This window comes from Pseudophryne corroboree, chromosome 2 (assembly GCF_028390025.1).
Source record: "Pseudophryne corroboree isolate aPseCor3 chromosome 2, aPseCor3.hap2, whole genome shotgun sequence".
Classification (NCBI taxonomy): Eukaryota; Metazoa; Chordata; class Amphibia; order Anura; family Myobatrachidae; genus Pseudophryne; species Pseudophryne corroboree.
In genome coordinates, this window is record NC_086445.1 from 58065190 (window position 1) to 58077663 (window position 12474).

General features: G+C 41.4%; 1 protein-coding gene across 2 annotated transcripts in view; it reads left to right on the forward strand.

Annotated features, from left to right (window-relative positions):
* ANKRD42 (ankyrin repeat domain 42) overlaps window positions 1-12474 on the forward strand; it is a 106500-nt gene that overhangs the window by 19994 nt on the left and 74032 nt on the right. Inside the window, exon 1 of one of the 2 annotated variants that reach the window (XM_063951340.1) lies at window positions 25-272. The exons of the other annotated variant lie outside the window; for it this stretch is intronic. Coding sequence (XP_063807410.1) covers window positions 270-272 — 3 coding nt within the window. The 5' untranslated portion in view covers window positions 25-269. Of the gene's footprint in view, window positions 1-24; window positions 273-12474 lie in introns of those variants that run through there. 2 annotated transcript variants of the gene reach the window in all.

A 12474-nucleotide genomic window follows, 5' to 3' on the forward strand; every position in this document is an offset into this window, starting at 1 on the left:
AAGTTTACTTTCAGTTTATCCATTGCAGTGCCTCCGGCTCCTTTCAACCGCAGCCGCAGAGGTAGGGTGTGTCAGAGATTAACAGGGGTCACAGGGAGCAAGTTACCTCAGCCACCCCAGGTCTTTCAACAGCCACAGTGCAGCCGAAGGGGGCGGAGCTACAAGGCACTGCACTGTCAGTGCCAGGCCAGCCCAGCCTGCCAGCATGGGAGAGAGGAGGGGAGGAGAGTGGAGACCTCACTATCCAGCATCATCCTGAGCCTGCCTAAATGGTGAGTGTGACTCAGGAAAGGGGCACTGTATGTACTTATGAGTGTGATTACTCTCTCTCCCTCATCCCTCTCTTCCATCTTTCTCTCTCCCCCGTGGGGCGGCGTAATGAGGGGTACTACTGTGCAGTGTCATGTTTGTTTTAGATAATTTTTATTAATTTGTATTTTTATTATTATTTTTTATTAATGTATTTATTTTTGTTGAGGAGGGGTGCCAAATTATTGTCTTGCCCAGGGGCACCGAAAATCCTAGTTTCGGCCCTGTTTATATTATAAAGAACAAGAAAAAAATCTAACATACAGTACATGTGCCTATATTTATAAAGTTATCTCCAAAGCGCCCCTCCTCTAGCAGCATACAGTATATAGGATATAGGTTCACAGTAAAGTGCATAAGTCAGTGCCCTCTAGCAAACTATGGGGCCCATTTATCAAGCCTTGGAGAGTGATGCATAGCACAGAGATAAAGTACCAGCCAATCAGCTCCTAACTGCCATGTCACAGGCTGTGTTTGAAAAATGACAGGAGCTGATTGGTTGGTACTTTATCACTGTGCTATTTATCACTCTCCAAGGCTTGATAAATCTGGGCATATATGTAGATAATACAGCATTGAAGCGTTTGTAGAGAATGCTGCCACTGGAAGTATCTGTTACCTGAACCTACATGCATATATATATAGGACTTGATCAGCTGTGTAAGTGGATGGGTACAGTGTACCCTTAAGAATTTAGCCGTGGGTACGCCGTACCCACCGCCGATGGGCCGCCGCTCCCTCCCTCCGCTACTGCTCACTGCCGCTGCTGCGAGGGGATGAGAGCGCAGCATGCGCCTCTCCTGCCCCTCAGTGTCTCCCTTCAATTCAGCGCCAGCCCGTTAGCCAATCAATCAAGGCTCCTGATTGGCTGCCGGACCGCGAGTTTTGATTGGCTCACGGATCAGCGCTGAATTGAAGGTAGACCCCCGCACCGCCGCCGGAGACTGAGAGGCAGGAGAGGCGCAGGCTGCGCTCTCCTCCCCTCACACACAGGAACAGGACAGCAGCAGCGGTGAGCAGCAGGGGAAGGGCATGTGTATCTGGCACTGGGGGGACATGTGTATCTGGCACTGGGGGCATATCTAGCACTGAGGGGACATGTGTATCTGGCACTGGGGGCATATCTGGCACTGGGGGGACATGTATATCTGGTACTAGGCGCATATCTGGCACTGCGGGGACATGTGTATCTGGCACTGGGGGCATATCTGCCACTGGGGGGACATGTGTATCTGGCACTGCGGGACATGTGTATCTGGCACTGGGGGCATATCTGGCACTGGGGGGACATGTATATCTGGCACTGGGGGGACATGTGTATCTGGCACTGGGGGCATATCTGGCACTCGGGGAACATGAGTATCTGGCACTGGGAGAATATCTGGTACTGGGGGAACATGTGTATCTGGCACTGGGAGAATATCTGGCACTGTGGGGGCATTTCTGTATCTGGCACTGGGGGGCAATGTATATCTGGCACTCTGGGGGCATTTGTGTATCTGGCACTGTGGGGCAATGTATATCTGACACAGTGGGGGCATTTGTGTATCTGGCACAGTGAGGCAATGTATATCTGGCACTGTGGGGCAATGTGTATCTGGCACTGTGGGGCAATGTATATCTGGCACTCTGGGGACAATTGTGTATCTGGCACTGTGGGGCAATGTATATCTGACACTGTAGGGCAATGTATATCTGGCACTGTGGGGCAACGTATATCTGGCACTATTGGGGTCATATGTTTATCTGCCCCTCCCCCCATATGTGTATCACCCCCCCATTTTAATTGACCACGCCCCATGTGGCATTTGGCCACACCCATTTTTTGGCGCGTGCATACAGTACCTGTAAGATATTTTTTCAACTTGCACCACTGGACCTGATATATATATCTCACAAGCACTGTCTCTGTATGAGATAATTGATGCATCCTTGAGATGTATTCAATTATCGTAATGCCATTTTGATCGAATTTATCACATCCTATCCTTATCTTGAATGTGGATTGTGATAAATATGCCCCGTAGTACGGAGATGTAGTGCAGTAGTGATGTAGTGAGGAGATGTAGTGTAGTAGTGACGTAGTGAGGAGATGTAGTGTAGTAGTGATGTAGTGAGGAGATGTAGTGTAGTACTGATGTAGTAAGGAGATGTGTAGTAGTGATATAGTAAAGAGATGTAGTGATGTAGTGAGGAGATGTAGTGTAGTAGTGATGTAGTGAGGAGATGTAGTGTAGTAGTGATGTAGTGAGGAGATGTAGTGTAGTACTGATGTAGAGGAGATGTAGTGTAGTAGTGATATAGTGAAGAGATGTAGTGTAGTAGTGATGTAGTGAGGATATGTAGTGTAGTAGTGATGTAGTGAGGATATGTAGTGTAGTAGTGATGTAGTGAGGAGATGTAGTGTAGTAGTGATATAGTGAGGAGATGTGTAGTAGTGATATAGTGAGGAGATGTAGTGATATAGTGAGGAGATGTAGTGTAGTAGTGATGTAGTGAGGAGATGTAGTGTAGTAGTGATGTAGTGAGGAGATGTAGTGTAGTACTGATGTAGTGAGGAGATGTAGTGTAGTAGTGATATAGTGAAGAGATGTAGTGTAGTAGTGATGTAGTGAGGAGATGTAGTGTAGTAGTGATATAGTGAGGATATGTAGTGTAGTAGTGATGTAGTGAGGAGATGTAGTGTAGTAGTGATATAGTGAGGAGATGTGTAGTAGTGATATAGTGAGGAGATGTAGTGTGGGGAGGAAGTGCAGTGATGTAGTATGCCATGGTATCCGGACTCCAGGATGACACCAATTAGGTCGACACACCTTAGGTCGACATGGAAAAAGGTCGACATGAGTTCTTCACATTTTTTCCCATTTTTTAACTTTTTCATACTTTACGATCCACGTAGACTACAATTAGAAACAGTAAACAGTAATCTGCCCGAATCATGGCGAGTGAAGCGAGCCATGAGAGGGGACACGGTGCACTAATTGGGGTTCACGGCCACATTACGAAGAAAACGTAGTGATATAGTGAAGAGATGTAGTGTAGTAGTGATATAGTGAGATGTAGTGTAGTAGTGATATAGTGAAGAGATGTAGTGTAGTAGTGATATAGTGAGGAGATGTAGTGTAGTAGTGATATAGTGAGGAGATGTAGTGTAGTTGTGATATAGTGATGAGATGTAGTGTAGTAGTGATATAGTGAGGAGATGTAGTGTAGTAGTGATATAGTGAGGAGATGTAGTGTAGTAGTGATATAGTGAGGTGCTGTAGTGTAGTAGTGATATAGTGAGGAGATGTAGTGTAGTAGTAATATAGTGAGGAGATGTAGTGTAGCAGTGATATAGTGAGGAGATGTAGTGTAGTAGTGATATAGTGAGGAGATGTAGTGTAGTTGTGATATAGTGAGGAGATGTAGTGTAGTAGTGATGTAGTGAGGAGATGTAGTGTAGTAGTGATATAGTGAGGAGATGTAGTGTAGTAGTGATATAGTGAGGAGATGTAGTGTAGTAGTGATGTAGTGAGGAGATGTAGTGTAGTAATGATGTAGTGAGGAGATGTAGTGATGTAGTGAGGAGATGTAATGATGTAGTGAGGAGATGTAGTGTAGTAGTGATGTAGTGAGGAGATGTAGCGTAGTAGTGATGTAGTGAGGAGATGTAGTGTAGTAGTGATATAGTGAAGAGATGTAGTGTAGTAGTTATGTAGTGTAGTAGTGATATAGTGAGGAGATGTAGTGTAGTAGTGATGTAGTGAGGAGATGTAGTGTAGTAGTGATATAGTGAGATGTAGTGTAGTAGTGATGTAGTGAGGAGATGTAGTGTAGTAGTGATATAGTGAGATGTAGTGTAGTTGTGATATAGTGAGGAGGTGTAGTGTAGTTGTGATATAGTGAGGAGGTGTAGTGTAGTAGTGATATAGTGCAGAGATGTAGTGTAGTAGTGATATAGTGAGGAGATGTAGTGTAGTAGTGATATAGTGAGGAGCTGTAGTGTAGTAGTGATATAGTGAGGAGATGTAGTGTAGCAGTGATATAGTGAGGAGATGTAGTGTAGCAGTGATATAGTGAGGAGATGTAGTGTAGTAGTGATATAGTGAGGAGATGTAGTGTAGTAGTGATATAGTGAGGAGATGTAGTGTAGTTGTGATATAGTGAGGAGATGTAGTGTAGTAGTGATATAGTGCAGAGATGTGTAGTAGTGATATAGTGAGGAGATGTAGTGTAGTAGTGATATAGTGAGGAGATGTAGTGTAGTAGAAATATAGTGAGGAAGTGTAGTGTAGCAGTGATATAGTGAGGAGATGTAGTGTAGTAGTGATATAGTGAGGAGATGTAGTGTAGTAGTGATATAGTGAGGAGATGTAGTTTAGTAGTGATATAGTGAGGAGATGTAGTGTAGTTGTGATATATGGGTCTATTCATGAAGCAGTGAAAAGAGTGGAGACATGAGCCAGTGGAGAAGTTGCCCATGGCGACCAATCAGCTGCTTTGTATAATTTTAAAGTATGCAAATTATAAATGTTACGCCAATGCTGATTGGTTGCCATGAGCAACTTCTCCACACTTTTCACTGCTTCATGAATAGACCCCCTTGTGAGGAGATGTAGTGTAGCAGTGATATAGTGAGGAGATGTAGTGTAGTAGTGATATAGTGAGGAGATGTAGTGTAGTAGTGATATAGTGAAGAGATGTAGTGTAGCAGTGATATAGTGAGGAGATGCAGTGTAGTAGTGATATAGTGAGGAGATGTAGTGTAGTAATGATGTAATGAGGAGATGTAGTGTAGTAGTGATGTAGTGAGGAGATGTAGTGTAGTAATGATGTAGTGAGGAGATGTAGTGTAGTAGTGATGTAGTGAGGAGATGTAGTGTAGTAGTGATGTGAGGAGATGTAGTGTAGTAGTGATGTAGTGAGGAGATGTAGTGTAGTAGTGATGTAGTGAGGAGATGTAGTGATGTAGTGAGGAGATGTAGTGTAGTAGTGATGTAGTGAGGAGATGTAGTGTAGTAGTGAGGAGATGTAGTGTAGTAGTGATATAGTGAGGAGATGTAGTGTAGTAGTGATATAGTGAGGAGATGTAGTGTGGGGAGGAAGTGCAGTGATGTAGTGTAGTAGTGATATAGTGAGGAGATGTAGTGTAGTAGTGATATAGTGAGGAGATGTTGTGTAGTAGTGATATAGTGAGGAAATGTAGTGTAGTTGTGATATAGTGAGGAGATGTAGTGTAGCAGTGATATAGTGAGATGTAGTGTAGTAGTGATATAGTGAGGAGATGTAGTGTAGTAGTGATATAGTGAAGAGATGTAGTGTAGCAGTGATATAGTGAGGAGATGTAGTGTAGTAATGATGTAATGAGGAGATATAGTGTAGTAGTGATGTAGTGAGGAGATGTAGTGTAGTAATGATGTAGTGAGGAGATGTAGTGTAGTAGTGATATAGTGAGGAGATGTAGTGTAGTAGTGATGTAGTGAGGAGATGTAGCGATGTTGTGAGGAGATGTAGTGTAGTAGTGAGGAGATGTAGTGTAGTAGTGATGTAGTGAGGAGATGTAGTGTAGTAGTGATATAGTGAGGAGATGTAGTGTAGTAGTGATATAGTGAGGAGATGTAGTGTAGTAGTGATATAGTGAGGAGATGTTGTGTAGTAGTGATATAGTGAGGAGATGTAGTGATATAGTGATGAGATGTAGTGTACTAGTGATATAGTGAGGAGATGTAGTGTAGTAGTGATATAGTGAGGAGATGTAGTGTGGGGAGGAAGTGCAGTGATGTAGTGTAGTAGTGATACAGTGACGAGATGTAGTGTAGTAGTGATATAGTGAGGAGATGTGTAGTAGTGATATAGTGAGGAGATGTAGTGATATAGTGATGAGATGTAGTGTAGTAGTGATATAGTGAGGAGATGTAGTGTGGGGAGGAAGTGCAGTGATGTAGTGTAGTAGTGATATAGTGAGGAGATGTAGTGTAGTAGTGATATAGTGAGGAGATGTAGTGTAGTAGTGATATAGTGAAGAGATGTAGTGTAGTAGTGATGTAGTGAGATGTAGTGTAGTAGTGATATAGTGAGGAGATGTAGTGTAGTAGTGATATAGTGAGGAGATGTAGTGTAGTAGTGATATAGTGAGGAGATGTAGTGTAGTTGTGATATAGTGAGGAGGTGTAGTGTAGTAGTGATATAGTGTAGAGTAGTAGTGATATAGTGAGGAGATGTAGTGTAGTAGTGATATAGTGAGGAGATGTAGTGTAGTAGTGATATAGTGAGGAGCTGTAGTGTAGTAATGATATAGTGAGGAGATGTAGTGTAGTAGTAATATAGTGAGGAGATGTAGTGTAGCAGTGATATAGTGAGGAGATGTAGTGTAGCAGTGATATAGTGAGGAGATGTAGTGTAGTAGTGATATAGTGAGGAGATGTAGTGTAGTAGTGATATAGTGAGGAGATGTAGTGTAGTAGTGATGTAGTGAGGAGATGTAGTGTAGTAGTGATGTAGTGAGGAGATGTAGTGTAGTAGTGATGTAGTGAGGAGATGTAGTGATGTAGTGAGGAGATGTAGTGTAGTAGTGATGTAGTGAGGAGATGTAGTGTAGTAGTGATATAGTGAGGAGATGTAGTGTAGTAGTGATGTAGTGAGGAGATGTAGTGTAGTAGTGATATAGTGAGATGTAGTGTAGTAGTGATATAGTGAGGAGATGTAGTGTAGTAGTGAGATGTAGTGTAGTTGTGATATAGTGAGGAGGTGTAGTGTAGTTGTGATATAGTGAGGAGGTGTAGTGTAGTAGTGATATAGTGCAGAGATGTAGTGTAGTAGTGATATAGTGAGGAGATGTAGTGTAGTAGTGATATAGTGAGGAGATGTAGTGTAGTAGTGATATAGTGAGGAGATGTAGTGTGGTAGTAATATAGTGAGGAGATGTAGTGTAGCAGTGATATAGTGAGGATATGTAGTGTAGTAGTTATATAGTGAGGAGATGGAGATGTAGTGTATTTGTGATATAGTGAGGAGATGTAGTGTAGTAGTGATATAGTGCAGAGATGAAGTGTAGAAGTGATATAGTGAGGAGATGTAGTGTAGTAGTGATATAGTGAGGAGATGTAGTGTAGTAGTGATATAGTGAGGAGATGTAGTGTAGTAGAAATATAGTGAGGAAGTGTAGTGTAGCAGTGATATAGTGAGGAGATGTAGTGTAGTAGTGATATAGTGAGGAGATGTAGTGTAGTAGTGATATAGTGAGGAGATGTAGTTTAGTAGTGATATAGTGAGGAGATGTAGTGTAGTTGTGATATATGGGTCTATTCATGAAGCAGTGAAAACAGTGGAGACTTGAGCCAGTGGAGAAGTTGCCCATGGCGACCAATCAGCTGCTTTGTATAATTTTAAAGTATGCAAATTATAAATGTTACGCCAATGCTGATTGGTTGCCATGAGCAACTTCTCCACTAGCTCACTTCTCCACACTTTTCACTGCTTCATGAATAGACCCCCTTGTGAGGAGATGTAGTGTAGCAGTGATATAGTGAGGAAATGTAGTGTAGTAGTGATATAGTGAGGAGATGTAGTGTAGTAGTGATATAGTGAAGAGATGTAGTGTAGCAGTGATATAGTGAGGAGATGTAGTGTAGTAGTGATATAGTGAGGAGATGTAGTGATGTAGTGAGGAGATGTAGTGTAGTAGTGATGTAGTGAGGAGATGTAGTGTAGTAGTGATATAGTGAGGAGATGTAGTGTAGTAGTGATATAGTGAAGAGATGTAGTGTAGCAGTGATATAGTGAGGAGATGCAGTGTAGTAGTGATATAGTGAGGAGATGTAGTGTAGTAATGATGTAATGAGGTGATGTAGTGTAGTAGTGTTGTAGTGAGGAGATGTAGTGTAGTAATGATGTAGTGAGGAGATGTAGTGTAGTAGTGATGTAGTGAGGAGATGTAGTGTAGTAGTGATGTGAGGAGATGTAGTGTAGTAGTGATGTAGTGAGGAGATGTAGTGTAGTAGTGATGTAGTGAGGAGATGTAGTGTAGTAGTGATGTAGTGAGGAGATGTAGTGTAGTAGTGTTGTAGTGAGGAGATGTAGTGTAGTAGTGATATAGTGAGGAGATGTAGTGTAGTAGTGATATAGTGAGGAGATGTGTGGGGAGGAAGTGCAGTGATGTGATGTAGTGTAGTAGTGATATAGTGAGGAGATGTAGTGTAGTAGTGATATAGTGAGGAGATGTTGTGTAGTAGTGATATAGTGAGGAAATGTAGTGTAGTTGTGATATAGTGAGGAGATGTAGTGTAGCAGTGATATAGTGAGATGTAGTGTAGTAGTGATATAGTGAGGAGATGTAGTGTAGTAGTGATATAGTGAAGAGATGTAGTGTAGCAGTGATATAGTGAGGAGATGTAGTGTAGAAGTGATATAGTGAGGAGATGTAGTGTAGTAGTGATATAGTGAGGAGATGTAGTGTAGTAGTGATATAGTGAGGAGATGTAGTGTAGTAGAAATATAGTGAGGAAGTGTAGTGTAGCAGTGATATAGTGAGGAGATGTAGTGTAGTAGTGATATAGTGAGGAGATGTAGTGTAGTAGTGATATAGTGAGGAGATGTAGTGTAGTAGTGATGTAGTGAGGAGATGTAGTGTAGTAGTGATGTGAGGAGATGTAGTGTAGTAGTGATGTAGTGAGGAGATGTAGTGTAGTAGTGATGTAGTGAGGAGATGTAGTGTAGTAGTGATGTAGTGAGGAGATGTAGTGTAGTAGTGTTGTAGTGAGGAGATGTGTAGTAGTGATATAGTGAGGAGGTGTAGTGTAGTTGTGATATAGTGAGGAGGTGTAGTGTAGTAGTGATATAGTGCAGAGATGTAGTGTAGTAGTGATATAGTGAGGAGATGTAGTGTAGTAGTGATATAGTGAGGAGATGTAGTGTAGTAGTGATATAGTGAGGAGATGTAGTGTGGTAGTAATATAGTGAGGAGATGTAGTGTAGCAGTGATATAGTGAGGATATGTAGTGTAGTAGTTATATAGTGAGGAGATGGAGATGTAGTGTATTTGTGATATAGTGAGGAGATGTAGTGTAGTAGTGATATAGTGCAGAGATGAAGTGTAGAAGTGATATAGTGAGGAGATGTAGTGTAGTAGTGATATAGTGAGGAGATGTAGTGTAGTAGTGATATAGTGAGGAGATGTAGTGTAGTAGAAATATAGTGAGGAAGTGTAGTGTAGCAGTGATATAGTGAGGAGATGTAGTGTAGTAGTGATATAGTGAGGAGATGTAGTGTAGTAGTGATATAGTGAGGAGATGTAGTTTAGTAGTGATATAGTGAGGAGATGTAGTGTAGTTGTGATATATGGGTCTATTCATGAAGCAGTGAAAAGAGTGGAGACTTGAGCCAGTGGAGAAGTTGCCCATGGCGACCAATCAGCTGCTTTGTATAATTTTAAAGTATGCAAATTATAAATGTTACGCCAATGCTGATTGGTTGCCATGAGCAACTTCTCCACTAGCTCACTTCTCCACACTTTTCACTGCTTCATGAATAGACCCCCTTGTGAGGAGATGTAGTGTAGCAGTGATATAGTGAGGAAATGTAGTGTAGTAGTGATATAGTGAGGAGATGTAGTGTAGTAGTGATATAGTGAAGAGATGTAGTGTAGCAGTGATATAGTGAGGAGATGTAGTGTAGTAGTGATATAGTGAGGAGATGTAGTGTAGTAATGATGTAATGAGGAGATGTAGTGTAGTAGTGATGTAGTGAGGAGATGTAGTGTAGTAGTGATGTAGTGAGGAGATGTAGTGTAGTAGTGATGTAGTGAGGAGATGTAGTGTAGTAGTGATGTAGTGAGGAGATGTAGTGATGTAGTGAGGAAATGTAGTGTAGTAGTGATGTAGTGAGGAGATGTAGTGTAGTAGTGATATAGTGAGGAGATGTAGTGTAGTAGTGATATAGTGAGGAGATGTAGTGTAGGGAGGAAGTGCAGTGATTAAGTGTAGTAGTGATATAGTGAGGAGATGTAGTGTAGTAGTGATATAGTGAGGAGATGTAGTGTAGTAGTGATATAGTGAGGAGATGTAGTGTAGTTGTGATATAGTGAGATGTAGTGTAGTAGTGATATAGTGCTGAGATGTAGTGTAGTAATGATATAGTGAGGAGATGTAGTGTAGTAGTGATATAGTGAGGAGATGTAGTGTAGTAGTGATATAGTGAAGAGATGTAGTGTAGCAGTGATATAGTGAGGAGATGCAGTGTAGTAGTGATATAGTGAGGAGATGTAGTGTAGTAATGATGTAATGAGATGTAGTGTAGTAGTGATGTAGTGAGGAGATGTAGTGTAGTAATGATGTAGTGAGGAGATGTAGTGTAGTAGTGATGTGAGGAGATGTAGTGTAGTAGTGATGTGAGGAGATGTAGTGTAGTAGTGATGTAGTGAGGAGATGTAGTGATGTAGTGAGGAGATGTAGTGTAGTAGTGATGTAGTGAGGAGATGTAGTGTAGTAGTGATATAGTGAGGAGATGTAGTGTAGTAGTGATATAGTGAAGAGATGTAGTGTAGCAGTGATATAGTGAGGAGATGCAGTGTAGTAGTGATATAGTGAGGAGATGTAGTGTAGTAATGATGTAATGAGGTGATGTAGTGTAGTAGTGTTGTAGTGAGGAGATGTAGTGTAGTAATGATGTAGTGAGGAGATGTAGTGTAGTAGTGATGTAGTGAGGAGATGTAGTGTAGTAGTGATGTGAGGAGATGTAGTGTAGTAGTGATGTAGTGAGGAGATGTAGTGTAGTAGTGATGTAGTGAGGAGATGTAGTGTAGTAGTGATGTAGTGAGGAGATGTAGTGTAGTAGTGTTGTAGTGAGGAGATGTAGTGTAGTAGTGATATAGTGAGGAGATGTAGTGTAGTAGTGATATAGTGAGGAGATGTGTGGGGAGGAAGTGCAGTGATGTAGTGTAGTAGTGATATAGTGAGGAGATGTAGTGTAGTAGTGATATAGTGAGGAGATGTTGTGTAGTAGTGATATAGTGAGGAAATGTAGTGTAGTTGTGATATAGTGAGGAGATGTAGTGTAGCAGTGATATAGTGAGATGTAGTGTAGTAGTGATATAGTGAGGAGATGTAGTGTAGTAGTGATATAGTGAAGAGATGTAGTGTAGCAGTGATATAGTGAGGAGATGTAGTGTAGTAGTGATATAGTGAGGAGATGTAGTGTAGTAATGATGTAATGAGGAGATGTAGTGTAGTAGTGATGTAGTGAGGAGATGTAGTGTAGTAATGATGTAGTGAGGAGATGTAGTGTAGTAGTGATGTAGTGAGGAGATGTAGTGTAGTAGTGATGTAGTGAGGAGATGTAGTGTAGTAGTGATATAGTGAGGAGATGTAGTGTAGTAGTGATGTAGTGAGGAGATGTAGTGAGGAGATGTAGTGTAGTAGTGAGGAGATGTAGTGTAGTAGTGATGTAGTGAGGAGATGTAGTGTAGTAGTGATATAGTGAGGAGATGTAGTGTAGTAGTGATATAGTGAGGAGATGTAGTGTAGTAGTGATATAGTGAGGAGATGTACAGTGGGGAGGAAGTGCAGTGATGTAGTGTAGTAGTGATATAGTGAGGAGATGTAGTGTAGTAGTGATATAGTGAGGAGATGTTGTGTAGTAGTGATATAGTGAGGAGATGTAGTGATATAGTGATGAGATGTAGTGTACTAGTGATATAGTGAGGAGATGTAGTGTAGTAGTGATATAGTGAGGAGATGTGTAGTAGTGATATAGTGAGGAGATGTAGTGATATAGTGATGAGATGTAGTGTAGTAGTGATATAGTGAGGAGATGTAGTGTGGGGAGGAAGTGCAGTGATGTAGTGTAGTAGTGATATAGTGACGAGATGTAGTGTAGTAGTGATATAGTGAGGAGATGTGTAGTAGTGATATAGTGAGGAGATGTAGTGATATAGTGATGAGATGTAGTGTAGTAGTGATATAGTGAGGAGATGTAGTGTGGGGAGGAAGTGCAGTGATGTAGTGTAGTAGTGATATAGTGAGGAGATGTAGTGTAGTAGTGATATAGTGAGGAGATGTAGTGTAGTAGTGATATAGTGAAGAGATGTAGTGTAGTAGTGATGTAGTGAGATGTAGTGTAGTAGTGATATAGTTAGGAGATGTAGTGTAGTAGTGATGTAGTGAGGAGATGTAGTGCAGTAGTGATATA